Source organism: Cydia strobilella, chromosome 16, assembly GCF_947568885.1.
Source record: "Cydia strobilella chromosome 16, ilCydStro3.1, whole genome shotgun sequence".
In the NCBI taxonomy this organism is placed as follows: domain Eukaryota; kingdom Metazoa; phylum Arthropoda; class Insecta; order Lepidoptera; family Tortricidae; genus Cydia; species Cydia strobilella.
Genome location: NC_086056.1, coordinates 10779333 through 10801533, shown reverse-complemented (window position 1 = coordinate 10801533; position 22201 = coordinate 10779333). Strand labels below are relative to the sequence as shown.

Here is a 22201-nt window from a genome sequence, read left to right as displayed (position 1 = left end):
TGGAATCATTTATAGCTACGTTTCGTCGCCGATCGCATAGCTACCTACACTAACGACAGTAACGAGTGTGCACGCTCGACGCTGACTCCGACCGCCAACGTATGGTGGTTATAAGAAATAAATGGCGGCTGGCGTAAGCGTTCCGTGGCCTTCGGGTTAGATGGACTATAGTGTGACCAAAGAGGATATAATAGGATAGAGTGGCACTGTCATAGTAAATTTTGTAACCACAATAAATGTTTTTTTTATTTGCATTAATTATTTTTATATGATTTGACCCATGTCCTATCACTGATATGCGTTAAAATTGTTAAAAAACACGAAACCGTCAACGCCCTCTATACGAGAGTAGGAAAAAGGTAGTGGCGCCATCTGATCGAGAATCAAATTTTCGTGATTTTCGAGGCACGTTTTTTCCTTAGACCGTATCCATCTATTATGGAGTTATATCTATCTTTGGTGTGACGTACGTAGGTGACGTCCTCGGTGTCGAGGTCGGCGTCCACGTTGACGAGCAGGTCGTGCTCGGGGAACAGCGGCGCACCGCCCTTACCAGATAACAAGTTAGATGGAGTATAGTGTGACGTACGTAGGTGACGTCCTCGGTGTCGAGGTCGGCGTCCACGTTGACGAGCAGGTCGTGCTCGGGGAACAGCGGCGCACCGCCCTTACCAGATAACAAGTTAGATGGAGTATAGTGTGACGTACGTAGGTGACGTCCTCGGTGTCGAGGTCGGCGTCCACGTTGACGAGCAGGTCGTGCTCGGGGAACAGCGGCGCACCGCCGGGCGCACAGCCCAGCCCGCACAGCGCCGCGCAGTACCGCGCGCCGCACCGCCCGCGTCTCAGCTCCGCCCTTGCCACATACAAACACATTCAAACACTGACAGGAAAACTCAAGTACATAGGGGCAGAAATAAACTTGTACAGTTCCCCGGAACGTTTTTGAATGGAAAATGTCCTCGCTCGAAACTATTTCCCATAGTAAACGAAGAACGTTCTCGAGAACGACACGGCTCTAGGCCGATACTAGTTTCTTAGGAGAAATCAAATTTGTAAAATTCTGCTGCTCTGCATATACATAATTTTCAGGAGTCAAGGCCGTATTGGGTGTAGTCTACTGTCCCCCTACGATCGATTACTTTTCCGACCTAGAACGAGTTTTAGAATCTTTGAGCACGGATTACACACATCATCTCATTATGGGTGACCTAAACACAGATCTCTGCAAGGACACTCCACAAAGTCGTAAATTACAATTTTTAAATAACTGTTAATCTCTCTTTTTTGCCCTTAAATCCCACTCATCATACGGCTTTTTCTGACACTTGGCGGATGTGATGCTCACTTCTTCCCTTAGCAATGTCATAAAGCATGGTCAGTTTCTTGCGCCCGGTTTCTCTCACCATGACTTGGTATTCGCGAGTTACAATATCAAACTGGGCAAGTGTAAACCTGCCATAATATACCTACGTAGTTTCGCTAAAATTGACACTGACGCTTTGCTCCGCGACGCTGCGGCAATTGACTGGTCTCCTGTGATGACAGCTCCTACTACTGAATCAAAATTGTCTCTTTTTAGTGCAGCAATACTAAAAATATTTGATAAGCATGCACCGTTACACAGGGTTCGAGTCAGGCGGCCTCCGGCGCCGTGGATTACCGAGGGCGTGCGCTTGGCCATGCGTAAAAGAGATCGCACAGATGAAAACTGGTCGCTCTTTAAAACTGCCCGCAACAGGTGTAATCAGATGGTGCGTTCAGCGAAGCAGCAGTTTATCCATCAAAATGTAACCTCATCTTCTATGGCTGATGTCTGGAAGTTTTTGAAGTCTTTAGGTCTGGGCAAGCCTGTAAGTCAATTTGATGGTACCTCTTTCTCCCTTACTGACCTCAACAGGCATTTCTCGTCTGCCCTCTCTGTTGATGCCAATGCTAAAATTAACACACTTTTTGAAATTTTGGCCTTACCTAAAATTGACACAGTCTCTTTCTCTTTTACACTCACTACCCAATCGGAGGTTAAGGCCATTATTAAGTCTTTTCAATCCAAGGCAGTCGGTCGGGACGATATCAGTCGGTATATGATAGTATCTGTCCTTGACTGCGTGCTTCCTATACTGACTGATATCGTTAACAGCTCGCTTTCTAACGGCGAATTTCCAGCTCTCTGGCGCAGGGCCTTCGTCATACCTTTGCCAAAAACAAATAACCCCTCCTTAGTTAGTAATTTCCGGCCCATCTCCATACTCCCGTTTCTGTCGAAGATCGCTGAAGCGGTGGCTCACAAACAGTTGTCAAAGTTGATTTTCTGGCACAAACTTCTGAGCCCCTTTCAGTCAGGTTTTCGGCCGGGACATAGCACCTGTACTGCGCTGCTCAAGGTGACCGAGGACATAAGACGTGGCATGGAGAACCAAATGGTCATTGTACTTATTCTTGTGGATTTTTCTAACGCTTTTAATACTGTCGACCATCAAATTCTCCTCGCCCTTCTTGAGCAATTTAACGTGTCGCCGGGTGCTTTAAATTGGTTCTCGTCCTATCTTTGCGGGCGTCAGCAGGCGGTACAGGTTGATCGCGCTTTGTCGGAATGGTGTGACCTATGGAGGCCCCAAGGAGGTATCCTTTCACCATTGTTATTTTCCATCTTCATCAATTTTCTTACTCCGGACCTTCGCTGCTCGTACCATCTTTACGCCGACGACCTGCAACTTTATGATCATTGTAGCGTTACTGACCTTGCTGCTACTGTTAACAAATTAAATCTGGACCTCTTGCATATTCAGCGCTGGTCTGAGAAGTTCGGTCTGTTTGTTAATCCTTCCAAGTGTCAGGCCATTGTCATAGGCGGCGAACGTCAGCTTGCGAAAATCGATTTTACACCTCCCGTATATTTCAATGGCACTCCGATTCCCTACAGTCAGAGTGTAAAAGACTTGGGCATCTATATAGACAGCACCCTGAGTTGGAAGACTCAGGTGGCTGAAATAAGCCGTAAAGTTACGGGTTCTCTACACGCCCTTAACAGACTCAAACACTTTTTACCCGTTAAAACCAAAATATTACTAGCACAGACATTAATTTTGCCCATAATTGACAACGGGGATGTGTGTTATTCGGACTTAAATGAAGAGCTCTTGAACAAATTAGATCGCTTACTAAATAATTGCATTCGGTTTATTTCCTGTTTCCGTAAATACGACCATGTTTCTTTTTTCCGATCTAAACTTGGATGGTTTCCTATACGAGTTCGTCGCAACATTCGCATGCTTTGCAGCCTTTTTTCTGTCATTAATCATCCTCGATCCCCCGAATATTAGAAAGCTTTCTTCAACTACTATGGCGTTTCTCGTGTCCGTCAACTTCGCTCTACTGGCAACCTTTCTCTATCTATACCATCTCACCGTACAGGTTACATGTCCAATTCATTCTCCATTCAGGTAGCTCGCCTTTGGAACAGTCTCCCTGTTAAAATTAGACAGTCTCTAAATAGATTTGCTTTTAAAAAAGCTTTAAGTGAGTACTTTGCTGGCAGAATGGCAAATTCTTAGCGTCTCTATTTTGTTAGTTTCATCTGATTTCTTATGTATGTGTATGTATATGTATCTTTATATGTATACATCTTTATATGTATATATATATTTTTTTAAATTATATATGTATGTATTATACCTATGTATTATTTATATTACTTGTATTTGTTTAGTTGTATGAGTTGTGTAAAATACCTACTTTGTTTTGTAATTACAACGTGATGTTGCACCGCCTACAAGTTATCTGCTTTGCCCGAAGGTTGACTGGTAGAGAATGCCTTGTAGCATTATTTTCTTTTGTGCAATAAAGATTAAATAAATAAATAAATAATTTTCTAAAATCACTTTGGACACCTTGGGATTTTAATTTAGTTTGGGAAGAAAAAGCACTTCAGCACGAAAACGTGCCAGGAAAGATCGCGCAAGCACTGTATTGGCTGGTCTATTAATGGTATCAAATTGTTATCATATTCAACGTATTAGAAATGAAAACCCTCTCTCTTCGGCCACGAAATGCTACACGCTCGGAGCATGTGTTCCGTGCCGCAAAGGTTAGGGCCGTAGACTGCTAAATAAAGGGAGACAGAGATATGATGCTCACGTGGGACAGAACAGGAGCGTGATGATGGCGGGCAGGCCCGGCACATTAGGCATGAGGGTAGTATTGTGAGGTGGGACGTTGAAATGATACTACTTGCTCGGAGTATGGATCTATATGGTCCAAAATAACACAAGTGACAGTTTATATAGTAGAGTTGTATACACGTGTGAGGGTAAGGCGTAGCACACACTACAGTATGACGCAGGGTCAGTTTGTTGCTGGAGTGAGACAGAGATATGATACTCACGTGGGACAGAACAGGAGCGCGATGATGGCGGGCAGGCCCGGCACGTTAGGCATGAGGGTAGTATGACGTAGAGTCAGCTTTTTGCTGTGTTCGCTCTGGCCCACATCAGCTGCTATCAACAATCTGACAACAAAAACATTAGTTGATATAACCCCATTGTACAGTAATAACTAAGACAATTATTAGTACTCTTGGCACAAGTAATCTAGTCGACTCAAAAAAAATCGCTTCGTGTATGACCGTGGAGCGGAACTGACGGCTATGTCAAATAGTATAAACATGTCGTCCCATGAAATTTCATACGTTCACTTCGCACATAGCCAACAGGACGATTACCTTTCGTAGGCGCGCTGGGGCTCCGTGTCGAGCAGCACGGAGTTGATAGAGCTCCACTCGATGTTCACCTGCGTCTCGCGACTGCCGTACATCAGGTTATGGACCGTTCCCTCCAGAGGGCTGAAATAACAAATTATCACCAGTTTACGATTATTCATACTTATTATGTTTCATTCTTTCATATAATAAGACAGGCAAGGATAGGATATAAGATCGCTGACAGCATTTTTTAGTAAATATCGAAACATTGTTCTTTTTTGACTATCAAATGTATCAAGTTTGCAATATAAATAACTGGTTTTGTACATACCAATTCGATTGAACAAATTAGAACAATCGATCTAGTATCTGGGATAGGGTCGGACGAGTCCACCTCGCGCAGCTCGCGGCAGGCGAGTCCATCTGCTCCCGGACCTGCGCCTTCAGCTCGTAGTAAACATGTACCTGAAGGGCCCCTTGAGGCAGCAGTCGGTGTAGCAGCGCCGGGCGTCGAGCGAGTCCACCTCGCGCAGCTCGCGGCAGGCGAGTCCATCTGCTCCCGGACCTGCGCCTTCAGCTCGTAGTAAACATGTACCTGAAGGGCCCCTTGAGGCAGCAGTCGGTGTAGCAGCGCCGGGCGTCGAGCGAGTCCACCTCGCGCAGCTCGCGGCAGGCGAGTCCATCTGCTCCCGGACCTGCGCCTTCAGCTCGTAGTAAACATGTACCTGAAGGGCCCCTTGAGGCAGCAGTCGGTGTAGCAGCGCCGGGCGTCGAGCGAGTCCACCTCGCGCAGCTCGCGGCAGGCGAGTCCATCTGCTCCCGGACCTGCGCCTTCAGCTCGTAGTAAACATGTACCTGAAGGGCCCCTTGAGGCAGCAGTCGGTGTAGCAGCGCCGGGCGTCGAGCGAGTCCACCTCGCGCAGCTCGCGGCAGGCGAGTCCATCTGCTCCCGGACCTGCGCCTTCAGCTCGTAGTAAACATGTACCTGAAGGGCCCCTTGAGGCAGCAGTCGGTGTAGCAGCGCCGGGCGTCGAGCGAGTCCACCTCGCGCAGCTCGCGGCAGGCGAGTCCATCTGCTCCCGGACCTGCGCCTTCAGCTCGTAGTAAACATGTACCTGAAGGGCCCCTTGAGGCAGCAGTCGGTGTAGCAGCGCCGGGCGTCGAGCGAGTCCACCTCGCGCAGCTCGCGGCAGGCGAGTCCATCTGCTCCCGGACCTGCGCCTTCAGCTCGTAGTAAACATGTACCTGAAGGGCCCCTTGAGGCAGCAGTCGGTGTAGCAGCGCCGGGCGTCGAGCGAGTCCACCTCGCGCAGCTCGCGGCAGGCGAGTCCATCTGCTCCCGGACCTGCGCCTTCAGCTCGTAGTAAACATGTACCTGAAGGGCCCCTTGAGGCAGCAGTCGGTGTAGCAGCGCCGGGCGTCGAGCGAGTCCACCTCGCGCAGCTCGCGGCAGGCGAGTCCATCTGCTCCCGGACCTGCGCCTTCAGCTCGTAGTAAACATGTACCTGAAGGGCCCCTTGAGGCAGCAGTCGGTGTAGCAGCGCCGGGCGTCGAGCGAGTCCACCTCGCGCAGCTCGCGGCAGGCGAGTCCATCTGCTCCCGGACCTGCGCCTTCAGCTCGTAGTAAACATGTACCTGAAGGGCCCCTTGAGGCAGCAGTCGGTGTAGCAGCGCCGGGCGTCGAGCGAGTCCACCTCGCGCAGCTCGCGGCAGGCGAGTCCATCTGCTCCCGGACCTGCGCCTTCAGCTCGTAGTAAACATGTACCTGAAGGGCCCCTTGAGGCAGCAGTCGGTGTAGCAGCGCCGGGCGTCGAGCGAGTCCACCTCGCGCAGCTCGCGGCAGGCGAGTCCATCTGCTCCCGGACCTGCGCCTTCAGCTCGTAGTAAACATGTACCTGAAGGGCCCCTTGAGGCAGCAGTCGGTGTAGCAGCGCCGGGCGTCGAGCGAGTCCACCTCGCGCAGCTCGCGGCAGGCGAGTCCATCTGCTCCCGGACCTGCGCCTTCAGCTCGTAGTAAACATGTACCTGAAGGGCCCCTTGAGGCAGCAGTCGGTGTAGCAGCGCCGGGCGTCGAGCGAGTCCACCTCGCGCAGCTCGCGGCAGGCGAGTCCATCTGCTCCCGGACCTGCGCCTTCAGCTCGTAGTAAACATGTACCTGAAGGGCCCCTTGAGGCAGCAGTCGGTGTAGCAGCGCCGGGCGTCGAGCGAGTCCACCTCGCGCAGCTCGCGGCAGGCGAGTCCATCTGCTCCCGGACCTGCGCCTTCAGCTCGTAGTAAACATGTACCTGAAGGGCCCCTTGAGGCAGCAGTCGGTGTAGCAGCGCCGGGCGTCGAGCGAGTCCACCTCGCGCAGCTCGCGGCAGGCGAGTCCATCTGCTCCCGGACCTGCGCCTTCAGCTCGTAGTAAACATGTACCTGAAGGGCCCCTTGAGGCAGCAGTCGGTGTAGCAGCGCCGGGCGTCGAGCGAGTCCACCTCGCGCAGCTCGCGGCAGGCGAGTCCATCTGCTCCCGGACCTGCGCCTTCAGCTCGTAGTAAACATGTACCTGAAGGGCCCCTTGAGGCAGCAGTCGGTGTAGCAGCGCCGGGCGTCGAGCGAGTCCACCTCGCGCAGCTCGCGGCAGGCGAGTCCATCTGCTCCCGGACCTGCGCCTTCAGCTCGTAGTAAACATGTACCTGAAGGGCCCCTTGAGGCAGCAGTCGGTGTAGCAGCGCCGGGCGTCGAGCGAGTCCACCTCGCGCAGCTCGCGGCAGGCGAGTCCATCTGCTCCCGGACCTGCGCCTTCAGCTCGTAGTAAACATGTACCTGAAGGGCCCCTTGAGGCAGCAGTCGGTGTAGCAGCGCCGGGCGTCGAGCGAGTCCACCTCGCGCAGCTCGCGGCAGGCGAGTCCATCTGCTCCCGGACCTGCGCCTTCAGCTCGTAGTAAACATGTACCTGAAGGGCCCCTTGAGGCAGCAGTCGGTGTAGCAGCGCCGGGCGTCGAGCGAGTCCACCTCGCGCAGCTCGCGGCAGGCGAGTCCATCTGCTCCCGGACCTGCGCCTTCAGCTCGTAGTAAACATGTACCTGAAGGGCCCCTTGAGGCAGCAGTCGGTGTAGCAGCGCCGGGCGTCGAGCGAGTCCACCTCGCGCAGCTCGCGGCAGGCGAGTCCATCTGCTCCCGGACCTGCGCCTTCAGCTCGTAGTAAACATGTACCTGAAGGGCCCCTTGAGGCAGCAGTCGGTGTAGCAGCGCCGGGCGTCGAGCGAGTCCACCTCGCGCAGCTCGCGGCAGGCGAGTCCATCTGCTCCCGGACCTGCGCCTTCAGCTCGTAGTAAACATGTACCTGAAGGGCCCCTTGAGGCAGCAGTCGGTGTAGCAGCGCCGGGCGTCGAGCGAGTCCACCTCGCGCAGCTCGCGGCAGGCGAGTCCATCTGCTCCCGGACCTGCGCCTTCAGCTCGTAGTAAACATGTACCTGAAGGGCCCCTTGAGGCAGCAGTCGGTGTAGCAGCGCCGGGCGTCGAGCGAGTCCACCTCGCGCAGCTCGCGGCAGGCGAGTCCATCTGCTCCCGGACCTGCGCCTTCAGCTCGTAGTAAACATGTACCTGAAGGGCCCCTTGAGGCAGCAGTCGGTGTAGCAGCGCCGGGCGTCGAGCGAGTCCACCTCGCGCAGCTCGCGGCAGGCGAGTCCATCTGCTCCCGGACCTGCGCCTTCAGCTCGTAGTAAACATGTACCTGAAGGGCCCCTTGAGGCAGCAGTCGGTGTAGCAGCGCCGGGCGTCGAGCGAGTCCACCTCGCGCAGCTCGCGGCAGGCGAGTCCATCTGCTCCCGGACCTGCGCCTTCAGCTCGTAGTAAACATGTACCTGAAGGGCCCCTTGAGGCAGCAGTCGGTGTAGCAGCGCCGGGCGTCGAGCGAGTCCACCTCGCGCAGCTCGCGGCAGGCGAGTCCATCTGCTCCCGGACCTGCGCCTTCAGCTCGTAGTAAACATGTACCTGAAGGGCCCCTTGAGGCAGCAGTCGGTGTAGCAGCGCCGGGCGTCGAGCGAGTCCACCTCGCGCAGCTCGCGGAAGGCGTTTTCTCTTTGCTCGCGGTCGTAAGCGCGGATTTGCGCCGTGTTGAGCTCGGAGTTGAGCGCGCACGCCGACTGCCGCAGGTCGTAGTTCAGCTGTACATAAAAATAGGTTTTTGATACTATTTCTAACAGTTACATAGGTAATAATAAGATTTAGAATGTGCAGAATTAGGTAGGTTCAGATGGCTCAATTTAACATCACGCAGAATTTTTTTTTTCGATTATTCTAGGCGCGACGGCCTTCGTACTGCAGCCTTGTTTAGATGCTTTTGCAATGTCGCCTTAAATTTGTCGGTTCAGTTTTGTCTTCTTTCCTCAACTGACTTTGAATTTGTAGCTCCCCCCGCAGGGAATGGCGAGCATGGTGTGGACGAGCTCATTGTTGAGGCTGTCGTTGCCGCCTTTGGTCAGCAAGTAGACCGACATGACTCCGTGCGTATCTGTCGACAAAAATTTAACCCTTCTGTAGTTGTTTCTCAACTGACCTTGGAATCGTAGCTCTCCTCGCAGGTGATGGCGAGCTTGGCGTTGACGAGGTCCTTGTTCAGGCTCTCGTTGCCGCCTTTGGCCAGCAGCTCGATCGACACCACTCCGTGCGCCACCGAGTATATCTGTTAAAAAAATGTTGTGTAAGTTCCTACAGGTACGTAATAAAAAAAATGAAAGTATTAAAGAAGAACTGACTAAAATACAGGGTCAAAAACACATAAATAAACAGTATGTTCTAATCCTAAAAATGAAGGCGGTTTTCACACTGATGCGGCGGGGTAGTACACAGGCCTGGTGGAACACCTCACCTTGCCCATGAGGCGCGGCTGGCGCACGAACCGCTGGAACATCTTCTCGGCGGGGACGGACCAATGCGCGTGCGAGTCCAGCAGCGGGGCCGGCGCCAGCTCGGCCAGCCGGCACGGCATGGCCAGCGGCGGGGTGCTTAGGCACACGCCCGGTGGCAGCTCGCGCAGGCTCAAGATGGCGATGCGGCCGAAGGTCCCGAAGTCGATGTATGCGATCTGATAGGGAAATAAATTCCTTTTAATCAATAAAAACCGGCCAAGTGCGAGTCGGACTCGCGCACCGAGGGTTCCGCACTTTTTAGTATTTGTTGTTATAGCGACAACAGAAATACATCATCTGTGAAAATTTCAACTGTCTAGCTATCACGGTTCATGAGATACAGCCTGGTGACAGACTGACAGACGGACAGCGGATTCTTAGTAATAGGAACCCGTTTTTACCCTGTGGGTACGGAACCCTAAAAAAGAACCGGCTGCACAAAACAGTATACCATAATTTTATGGTCTACATCTGAAAATATCGCTTTGCGAGAGAAAATGTTAGTTACTATAAAAAATACTCAAATCACTATAGTTGTGCCTATAAAAGTATAAAAGTTCCTTTGATTTCTCCAGAATTACTTCATCAGATTCATAGCCTAAGACAATGTGACAATGTGTAATAGACCAAAGCTCTCCGAAACATGTTGCATGAGTGTCTAAAAATACGTGAGTTATACAGTAAGCTTAAATGTGACGAAGTGTAAAATATACACTTAAGTACAAAACAAAGATCCCGATGAACTGAGAATATATTCTTAGGAACTTTAATAGGTTAAAATATTCAAGAAATAAAACTATGTGTGGTATGGGTAAACATATATATATGGGTGACGGGTGACGAGCCACCCGTTGACCACCAACGCTGTAAAGGGTTCGAAACGTCGGGTTGTATTTTAAATTCATTATACGCGATTTAAACCGTGTCCATAATTATATTTCATGAATTCCTATCGCGGTATTAACCGAAGACAATATTATGTTTATATTCATAATAATAAAGTTGACCAACCTCGACCATGTTTTTAAGAACCTTCAGCCCTGCATATGTGCTGGTTGGTATACGGTCAATGTAACTCGGCTCAGCAGCTTGCCGCGGTTGAGCGTTGGTTCGATACTCGATCTGGTTCAGCTCGCTTTCTGCGGTCTCTTGGTTGCTTACGCTTGTGACCCGTGAGGGTGATATTGTAATAAAGATAACACGCCTCGACCATGTCTTTGAGAACCTTCTGCACCCTAGCCCTGTAGACCAGGTCCCCTGGGGACACGGGGTCGGTGTTACTCAGGAGCTTGCCCCAGTTGAATGTTGCTTGGATCTGGTTCAGCTTACTCTCTGTCTTGTGACCTAAGAGGGTGATATTACAATAAAAATGACACACCTCAACCATATCCTTGAGCACCTTCTGCACCCGTGCTCTATACACGCGTTGGTCAGTATACGGGGCGGCTACCAGGTCCCCTGGAGACACGGGGTCGGTGTAACTCAGGAGCTGGCTGCAGTTGAGTGTTGCTTGGATCTCGTTCAGCTCGCTCATTGCGGTCTCTTCGTCGTATTGCACCCAGAACTTGCCCACGCTTGTGACCTGTGCACGCGAAAGTAAATTAATAATAATCAAAAGAAAAAATGGATAATACTGGGTAGATAGAGGGTAGCTTCTATAAGTTAGATGGCCTCCTAGTTGGTTAGAAATTAAATCGCTCGAAGCTCGATCAAAGTGGTGATTTTTTCCATCTTCCCATTAGTTTAAAAACCGGCCAAGTGTGAGTCGGACTCGCGTACGAAGGGTTCCGTACCATTACGTAAAAAACGGCAAAAATATTATTTTTATTCTGTTTTTAGTATTTGTTGTTATAGCGGCAACAGAAATACATCATGTGAAAATTTCAACTGCCTAGTTATCACGGTTCATGAGATACAGCCTGGTGACAGACGGACGGACGGACAGCGGAGTCTTAGTAATAGGGTCCCGTTTTTACCCTTTCGGTACGGAACCCTAATAAAAACGGTACTAGTATAAGTTTTTGGAAGACGCAGTAAGACGTAGTATGTCATTTGAAATTATCATATACAAAAGAAAAAAAGTTTGATTTTACCGATTTGATTAATTATTAGTTCCCTAATAGTATAGAATGCCACAATTGGAGCAACCAAAATAGTGAAGTGCCTCTACCTAACCAATTACCAGCCTTAACACCTTAACAATTATTAATTTCTTTGGTGACGATAAAAGGTGACGGCATGGGACATGCAATTGTCCCATCTGTCAAAACAGTGAATCCTTATACAAGTAAAGTGAATCAGTTGGATTGCAATGGACCATAGATCCGATATCTATGGTACTATCCGAAAGGCGTTTGTTTATATACTATCGTCTAGGCTATAAAAAATAACAGTATAATTTAATACGCTCCCTCCGCGCCTCGGAGTTTGCAAAACACTATAGGTCTGACAACCAAGACCACTAGGGGTAGTGTTCTGTTGTTACCTGGGTCACTTTGAGGGGAAAATATGTCTCCTCGATGCTGGGCAGCCTCGGCACTTGCAGCTCTGTGGGTATGGCGGATCGGCTCTGGGTCATCTCCTCGGCGAGAGCCTTCGCTTCCTCCAACCTACGAGGAAAATATACAGAGGGATTTGTTATGTGACATCAAACACGGAAACAGAGGCACTGGCTGCTACAGCCGGTGAGGTTCTCATTACATACAATCACCCATTTTGAAAAATTTCACTGAACTTTTTAAAAAAGCAAGATAAACAAATATTGGTTTATATATTGGTTTAACACTGATACACATGGGTAACAGAGAGAATTGTCTTTGTTAAGTCTACGATAACACAACACTAAAACGTTGAAAGATTAAATACAAACGATCTTACGGTAACAGAGGTATCCTGATGTCCATCTTCAGTTGTCTCCCCTTCACGGCCTTGTACACTGCCAGCAATATTTGGCCTGGGATCGTTGGGTCCTAATAAATACACATATCAGTTCGTATTCCAGTAGAGATAAGTTTTTGTCTAAAATTTTCATTATTGATACAACAGGCAGGTTCTTTTTTTTCAGCAGGCAATTAACACTCGCCGAGCCAATTCTAACAAACCCAAACACACTTACGTTGCGTTGTTTTATGACAGAGTTCCTATGGCCACCTCCTGTATCCATCATCAGGTCAGCTCGATGATACCATAATATTGCATTGTTACTTGTTACCCAATTCACACACGTATGTGCAATTTTTGCTCAATCTAATAATGGGAAGTGGGTCTAATTTACCTTGCAAGAATTGACCCAAACAAGCATACATTGCAAGTTAATTATATAATACGTATGGCAAAAATTTCATTTTTGGTACAAGCTTTTATCGCTGATTGTACTTTTCTTTCCACATGTAACTTATACTCGTCGAGACAATTCTAACACACCCAAACACAATAATTAGGTTTCGTTGGTTTATCACAGAGTTCCCATGGCCACCTCCTGTATCCATCATCAGATCAGCTCGATGGTACCATAATAATGCATTGTCACCTGAGTTACACATGTATGCAGATTTTCAGCATCATTGGAAGTCGGGATGTGGGTCAAATTTAACTTGCAAGATTTGTCCCGTACATACATACATACATAGGTACATTGCAAGTTAATAAAAAGATTGTAAAAAGTGTCATTTCCTTTGTAAAATAAATAGTTTAATATATACTTACTCCATCTTCAGTTTTGCTGCGGCTACAGGTTTCTTCACTAGTCGGGAAGGTCAGGAAAACTTTCCTGGAAAAAAGGATGATTTTGCGACTTGTAAGGTATGTTGGTCAAAATATAGTTAATGTTGAAATGGGTAAAGTAAAGAACACTATACCACACAATGACGCATGCCGCGTGTACAGACGTGCCGTTCACACATAGAAACGCAAGTGATTTTTGATGTATAGCGTGTCCGCCCTGTGCTTCTGTCAACTCTGTGACGGTAGTCGCAGATGTAGCGGGCCTGATAGTCAGTTTTTAGGGTTCCGTACCCAAAGGGTAAAAACGGGATCCTATTACTAAGACTTCGCTGTCTGTCTGTCTGTCTGTCTGTCCGTCCGTATCTCATGAACCGTGATAGCTAGACAGTTGAAATTTTCACAGATGATGTATTTCAGTTGCCGCTATAACAACAAATACTAAAAACAGAATAAAGCAAATATTTAAGTGGGGCTCCCATACAACAAACGTGATTTTTTTGCCGTTTTTTGTGTAATGGTACGGAACCCTTCGTGCGCTAGTCCGACTCGCACTTGGCCGGTTTTTGTTACCTGCTGTTGTTGTCGAAGGTGACTCGTGGTTCTTCCTTGATGAGCTCGTGCACCTTGTTCCTGATGGCCGCGGCGTAGATGTTCCCCGGCTGACGGTCGGGGAAATTCTTCAAGTACACCTGCGGAAACAATCTACTGATACTTGTGTCGATTCCTAGCATATTTAGCCCTCGCAGAAGTCACAGACCACCTCTACTACTCGACTGACCACATAAGACAATCGAAGTTACCGCACATAAGCGCTCTCGTACTTTAGTGTGGGAGTGCGACCCCTTATTCAAGTTGTGCCCACGATTACGACCAGTATTCGTGTAAATTAAAAATATTTACATAAATTAAGCTTTAGGGGTGTACCTGGGTTGTTATAGTATAATATGGTGTAGAATACCACTCATATGTTCTGCTCGAATCTTAGCATTTCACAAAGTAAAATGGCACCTATGTATGGTGAGCTCAAGCTCATTGTAAACGCTTTATAATGCGGTGTCTGTGTAGTCTGTGTTAGCCGCCTAACCATTCTCAAAGGAAGATAGTACTGGGTGGATCGGCTTTTTCTTAATTCGTTGCCATGCTTAAGTTCTGGGTCACTCTTTGAACCCTTAAGAGCCAACAGGAGCTGAGCGAATTCTCAATTTTGAGATTTCAAACTGATTATCTCCGTCGCGCTGACGGGGGCGGCGCCGCCATATCCCCGTGTGTGTGGTGCACGCACACAGACGCGCACGTCATTTGCGCTCACGGACCTTATGCCTGCAAGTCGCGTCGCGGTCGCGGCCCGCTATATAGGCATATCATAGGCTATAGCTAGTTCTTACAAACTTTTTCTGTTAGCTTAGCTCGCTACCACCACTGAGCGTTTACTTATTTCCTGTTATTGTGATTTAACTTCTTGATTTTAGGTAGCTGAATTCAATATCCTTCTACAACCTGCAATCCAAATAACATTTTGACTTTTACAGGAGAGTAAAAAAACAATCATTTCTTTTCTCGTTTCCGTGCGGAAAGTATCAACTTTCGACACGCTGTGCTATTAGTACCTACATTGTGCAACGAGGGGGGTAAGTGAGATTTTGTAAAGGAGGAGTTTACAATATTCTTACCCCCGGAGTTACACACAATGGTTTTCGTTACACTTGTGATGAAAAACTAAATTTTCAGGGAAATAATTATAAAATACGGTGACATTTCAAATATTCGTCCGCCATATTGTCATTTCTTGACAGGTTAGGCATCTAAGGCACAGACCTTCGGCATTCAGCCACGATTGAAAATTTTGTGTAAAAATATTTTAAACGGCTATTAAATTAATCCAATTAAATATTATAAACAAAAATACTAAATTATAATTCATGAAATAAAACTATGAAAACGGATTATATCGCGTATATTGAATTTATCCCGGGGGTGTCACCCGTTGACCACGAACGCTGTAAAGAGTTCGAAACGTCGGGATGTATTATAAATTCAATATACGCGATATAATCCGTTTTCATAGTTTTATTTCATGAGTAACTATCGCGGTAACCGAAGACAATATTAAATTATAATTGTCAGTATTTTAGAAGTAAAACTCCCTTACACACCCTTATACTTTAAACAAAGTATTTTACTTATAACTTACTTGGTTAGTACTTCGTATGAATTAGTGACATATCTAATTAAAAAAAGAAAGCTATAACTCCCGCGGGAACAATATAGGCCTTTTGTTTTCCCTTCAGTACACCTGCATGAAATAAGATCTTTTCGAGCAAGTGTGATGAAAAACAAATTTGTCGCTCTCCGGCTTCGTTGATTAGAAAAAAAGAAAGCCTCAGGTTAGATAAAATTATCATAACAAAGAAACATGTGACATGAGATATTTCTTACGTTGATGTAATTATACAGTTTTATTAATGGTCCGTTTTTTATTTATGAGTCAGATTTTGATTAAAATAGGTATGTTTGAAGAGCTCCTAATCCTGGTCGGAATGAATAAGAAACCCCAATTTGGGACAATAGTCTAGTCTACAAAACGTTCAAGGTGGTTAAAAATATAGTGTAAGCTGTTCGCATTAAAAAACCGCAAATCGATGTACAGGTTAGCCGTTTGGTACACGTATACTAGAGGTCAAAACAAAATTATCGACCCGCAGTTCCTAAAAAAAAATCCCTTGGGAGGGGAGTGCTGAAACTTTTTTTTGTATAAAAAATCTTTTTTTTTTGTATAAAAAAACTTTTTTTTTTAAACCTATCGTATTCTTCTCTTATCTATCATACGAAAGGGCTTTTTGAAGCGATTCTGAAAATATATCACATCATTACATTTTAGCCATTTTTCTTAAATTGAAACAAAAAGAATTTTCAAAACATACCAAGTTTGGGCTCCTCCAGATACGATATGGCTGATTTTTTTTTGTACAATATACCAAAAATGATACGTGATTTCCTCATATCTAACCCAAAAAAAGTTTAGTTTTTTTTTAAATACAAAGTGACACAGGTTTAAAAATCTTTATTTTCTCATAAGAATACATAATATTCACTTACACGAGAATTAATTGTTTTTTCACGCAAAATACATTTTATCGGTGAGCGCACACTTAACCTATAACAAATATATGACTTAAACTAAAAGTATACAAATTAAACTAAATTAAACAAAAAACACTTTTTTTGTTTTTTTTTTGTCGGGTATATCAATAACTTATAAACAGAACAATTAGCAATGGAATGCGAGCGTAGTTGCTACGGCCCGGACCGGCCGTTCTACTTCAATACCTATTTTACGAGACTTATGGAACTGTACTGCAGATACGGTACATATTAATCATACAAGGATACGTAATATCCATATATCCAACGGGAAATACCTCTTTAACCCTTTAACTTGACCCCAAACTTGGTATGTTTTGAAAATTCTATTTGTTTTAATTTACAAAAAAAATGGCTAAAATGTAATGATTTGGTATACTTCTAGAATCGCCTCAAAAAGCCCTTTCGTATGATACCACACACGATAGGTTTTTGAAATAAAAAATGTTTTTTTCCATACAAAAAAAAATGTTGTAGCACACCCTTCCTAAGGGATTTTTTTAGGAACTGCGGGTCAAAAATTTTGTTTTGACCTCAGTATGCGTGTGCCAAACGGCTAACTTGTACATCCATTTGCGGTTTTTCTTTGAAATTGGGCTTGTACGGCTGCCACTAATAGAGATACTAACTCCTAAAAATACGTATGATACCTCATTAGATTCGGAATGATGTCTAGAAAAATGTATTCGAAGCATTCCCACATAAAAAAAGTTCAAAAGCTATTAACAAAAAACGCAAACGTACCATTACGCAAAAAACAGCAAAAAATCACGTTTGTTGTTTGGGGAGCCCCACTTAAATATTTATTTTATTCTGTTTTTAGTATTTCTTGTTATAGCGGCAACAGAAATACATCATCTGTAAAAATTGCAACTGTCTAGCTATCACGGTTCATGAGATACAGCCTCGTGACAGACTGACAGATAGATTGACAGACAGTCAGACAGACAGACAGATATTATTTTAAAGGTATTAAATATTCTTTTAAAAATTAGAAAAAAATATGGTGCATTTAAAACATATCATGGAATATACTACGGTTATAAGTTGATAGTATGTAAAGTTATTTTTTCAACAAGTTAGGCAATTATTAAGTAACCACATTTTTCTCGAACTTTCGTCTTTGTTGTAAATAAAAAATAATAATAATTGGCGTAAAAAGTATTTCGCCTCGTGAAGCCCTTTTCATATACATACTTAATAAGATCACGTCATAAACGATTTAATAAAAGTAATACTTTATTTAAAATAAATTTTAGAATAATAGTGAAAATTGTAAAATATAAAACAATATTTTAACCAAAGTATTACTAATTCTTTTTACAATCAAATGTATGAATACGTACTTAGAACTGATACTTTTCTAAATAACGAATAAATGGACTAAATTGTGTAATTAATTTTTAGTGCAAATCACCACAATTTGCTTCTAAAGAGCAAATCAGTGACCAAAAATTATATATGATTTTAATGTTTCGTTCATATATTCAGATTTGTGTATGAAAATGTGAAACTATTATTTCTAAAATAAATTATTCGTCCCTAATTTACACAATAATTATACCAAATTTGATCTCATAGCAACAGATATGTAGAAATAGAGGCAAACTGGACCGCAGAAGCCGACTTTTCCCCTCCCTTTTTCGCGGGTTACCAGGACTTAATCTCGTAGCTAGTGCGTCAGCTCAGCTTTGTATGAACCAAGGAATAATAAATAGTGTTAAACGATATCCCCTGAGGCCAAAGTGCATACTCACTTTACTTACTTCGCCTACTAATAGGCAAATCGCGACTTTGAAAAGGTTTATCGATCTTATCACATCACTAGATTATCGACATTTAATGTCGACTATTGCCCATCACTTTTCTGTCTGTGTACGTATTTAGAAACTTGACCCCGCCCCTAAAATTAGTGCGATAAGAACAACTGCAGCTTAGGCGAAAAATCCTGCGTAAAAATCTCAAAAATCGAGGTTTTGTACTCGACTGTTTCCTCCTCCAAAACTTAACCAATCGTAACCAAATTTGGAAATCTAAATGATTATGAAATTGTCTGTGTCGGACTGTTTTGATTTTTTGGCTAATTGATACCAGTTTTGAATACCACGCCTCTCATTGCGGCATAGTCAGTGAGGCCATTTTTGGCCATGTGTGAAGGGCTCTAGCGCCTTAAAAATCAAAAATATCAAAAAAAGCAAAACACACCGACACAGATATTGACAATATTAATCTGTGTTGAAAAAATCATTGCTCTAGCTTCAAAAACCACGGAGGAAACAGTCGAGTACGTTTGTATGGAGAAATGACCACTCCTGTTGGCTCTTAAGCACTTTCCCTTATGGGCCTATGGGTGCATGTAGGAACATAGTAGAATATGTTACACTATTTCTTCTAACACAATTTGCTCCTGGTATCTCCTGTGACGGGATATAATAACAACAAGAAATTGTTGTTTCACTCAGCTTATTTTGCGGTATAGGGTATTTGAATACTAGTCAAATCAGTTTCTTTTTTCGAACAATCAAAACTATTATGCTACAATGGAATTTATATAAAGACGCGGATGTTCTTAGTGTGAGACAATTATTGATCCTACGAGTTGCAACTCACGTGCATCGAAAAACTATAAATTCCGAAGAATATCTTACCCTAATCCGTAATCGAATCTTCAAAGTTCCTACTCCCATCACAAAATCCGCATTCGCGAGGCGTTTGCCTAACTCCCTGCATCCTTATATTTACAATACAGTAGTAAAGGCCTGCAACATATCTAAAAAGTCCCCTCTTGAAGCAAAATTCGTAATTAAGAACTGGTTGAAAGGTCTTAACTACAGTCAAACTGAAATGCTGCTGAAGGTCGTCACCTAATCACTTACGTATGCTAACAATCTCTGTAGCCTTAATACATGCGCAACCCAACACACACTCACACACATACACACACACACACACACACACATACACACACACACACACACACACACACACACACACACACACACACACACACACACACACACACACACACACACACACACACAGAGACAAAGTTTTTCTTTAATTTTCTTTCTTTAAATTACTTTAAATTCTTTAATTATTACTTCTACTAATGTCACCTAGTTTTTTACTTAACCTTTGGTTGTTTAATGCGAACCCGGCTACCACGTGACAGGCATTGCCTAGTGTGGGGCCACTGGATATTGTCGAATATTATTAAGGTTTTTTCTTTTAAATAAATATATTCTTATTCTTCTTATTCTTATTCTTCTTTTTTTTTTTTTTTTTTTTTTTTTTATATTACATAATAATAAAACAAGATATATACAGTGGTACTACGTAAACGAAATTAATAACTAGCTTAAATCTAAAATAGGCCCTTGAGGCATTGTACCAAGGATGCTGGCGGCATTTCCCCGCTGTATCGCAATGCTGATACGTTGTGCGAGAAAGCCGCCAGCTCTTCGGTCACCAGTTACGTCAACCAGACGCTTCGCGATTTCTGCAAACAACTTATGCGCGCTGGGACCCCATGGACCTAGAGTTTCAACTCCAAATGGAACGAAATGATACTCTCTACCGAGGCTCTTATATTTATTACGTTTTAAAATTTCGGCGCTTTCCGCCGCTCCGCCCGCTTTTACATTAGTCCGTTGGAGGTGGGACGGTGCCAGTGTGTCTACATATTCTTCTTATATGAAACACTAGCATGTGACGTCACAATCAAATTACCTACTCTTTGTAGTTTTATACAAGTTTTAAAATAGAAATTGTGTTTTAAAAATAACCGCATTCTACGTTTCCTTAATAATCTTGTGGTGCTTTATTTCATGCATGATGTAAAATAATTTATTTTAAATACAATCAAATTGGAAAATGTATTTAATAGTAATTCTATTTAACTACCTCTAGAGTGACATAGAGTAAGTTCTATCAGGGTATAGTAGGAAAGTAACGACATTTAGTTGCTGCTACATGCGGAGTGAGTCCATTCTGTGATGCACATTCAATGTTCCGTTCCTTTCTGTTATTCTTGTTTGTACAGGTCAATTCACAAGAACTGGCACGAATGGAACCAACGAGCGAATGAAAATATCTATGTGTGTATAACAGTTGACCAATAAAATGGCGGCTTGACTGTATTCCGATACATGGGTCACTCATACAATGAAAGATTAGTTCATTTCTATGGATGTTCATTTCATTCGTGCCAGCTATGGACGGTATAGAAAGGACGACAATCTCTTATGGCAGAACTGTTGCAAGAGCTTTCAGCTTTAAACAATAGTTCCTAATCTCTCCGGTGGCGCTAGGTAGGCTCTGGGATATGATATGAACCATAGAGGTATAATAATGTAGAGATGAAATGGGGGAGGGGTAACAAATAACCCAACCAAATTACGTAGGTTGTTTTTGGTATGTTAAAACGTGTTTTTAACTTTATCGTATTGCGCATTTTCTGTCCCTCATGGGCGTACGGGCGCACATCTATATAAAATACTAGGTCTATGATATTTCATTTCAGTGTATGGTTATGGTGGCGCCGCCTATTTACTGTTTTTGATGGACACTTTTCATACATAGAGATTTTGCTCCTCTTTTTGTTCGTGAAACGACCTGTACAAGTACATATTCGTACATGTTTTGTGATCGTCACAAATAAATGTCTATTATTATTATTTTCATCTATAGTTAGTACTTACTGTGGTGCGCGGATCAAGTCCGTTTAGTTCACGCAGTGCATCCCGCTCACGCGTCTCGTTCTGCGAGCCGTGCACGAAGTACTGCGGGTAGAATGCGCCCGCGAGTATCACCTGTGAACAAAAACAGCGTTATTAGCAAATATCGGATTGTTTGTAGGGAGTTCCTATATCGATAAACTAAACTATCGATGCTTTCCCATGTACTCTAGTGATCGCTCCAAGTTACGTTTGTTAAAAAAACCGGCCAAGTGCGAGTCGGACTCGCGAACGTAGGGTTCCGTACCATTACGCAAAAAACGGCAAAAATATCACGTTTGTTTTATGGTTGCCCCACTTGCATATTTATTTAATTCTGTTTTTAGTATTTGTTGTTATAGCGGCAACAGAAATACATCATCTGTGAAAATTTCAACTGTCTAGCTATCATGGTTCATGAGATACATACAGCCTGGTGACAGACGGACAGACAGACAGGCGGACGGACGGACAGCGGATTCTTAGTTATAGGGTTCCTTTTTTACCACTTGGGTACGGAACCCTAATAACAGTTACCTTGTGCACGAAGGCGAGATGGTTGCGTGCCCAGGGCGAGCCCTTGGGCGCCTCGATGCCCTCGCGGCTGAGCCGTTGGCGCAGCTCGCAACAGTTACCTTGTGCACGAAGGCGAGATGGTTGCGTGCCCAGGGCGAGCCCTTGGGCGCCTCGATGCCCTCGCGGCTGAGCCGGTGGCGCAGCTCGCAACAGTTACCTTGTGCACGAAGGCGAGATGGTTGCGTGCCCAGGGCGAGCCCTTGGGCGCCTCGATGCCCTCGCGGCTGAGCCGGAGGCGCAGCTCGCAACAGTTACCTTGTGCACGAAGGCGAGATGGTTGCGTGCCCAGGGCGAGCCCTTGGGCGCCTCGATGCCCTCGCGGCTGAGCCGGTGGCGCAGCTCGCAACAGTTACCTTGTGCACGAAGGCGAGATGGTTGCGTGCCCAGGGCGAGCCCTTGGGCGCCTCGATGCCCTCGCGGCTGAGCCGGTGGCGCAGCTCGCAACAGTTACCTTG

At 45.3% G+C, this 22201-nt stretch overlaps 1 protein-coding gene and 1 long non-coding RNA gene across 2 annotated transcripts in view; one reads left to right on the top strand and one right to left on the bottom strand.

Annotated features, from left to right (window-relative positions):
• The window catches only part of LOC134748334 (uncharacterized), a 479651-nt gene that overhangs the window by 272917 nt on the left and 184533 nt on the right, over positions 1-22201 (top strand). The gene's annotated exons all lie outside the window — the stretch shown is intronic.
• Positions 1-22201, bottom strand: part of LOC134748402 (probable ATP-dependent RNA helicase spindle-E) — a 45789-nt gene that overhangs the window by 4163 nt on the left and 19425 nt on the right. The window contains exons 13-24 of the mRNA XM_063683183.1: positions 21156-21266; positions 13885-14003; positions 13297-13360; positions 12469-12560; positions 12077-12200; positions 10970-11173; positions 9552-9767; positions 9240-9365; positions 8675-8847; positions 4721-4840; positions 4385-4507; positions 709-856 (exon numbers count right to left, since the gene is read on the bottom strand). Of these exons, the coding sequence (XP_063539253.1) occupies positions 709-856; positions 4385-4507; positions 4721-4840; positions 8675-8847; positions 9240-9365; positions 9552-9767; positions 10970-11173; positions 12077-12200; positions 12469-12560; positions 13297-13360; positions 13885-14003; positions 21156-21266 (1620 nt within the window). The remainder of the gene's footprint in view (positions 1-708; positions 857-4384; positions 4508-4720; positions 4841-8674; positions 8848-9239; positions 9366-9551; positions 9768-10969; positions 11174-12076; positions 12201-12468; positions 12561-13296; positions 13361-13884; positions 14004-21155; positions 21267-22201) is intronic.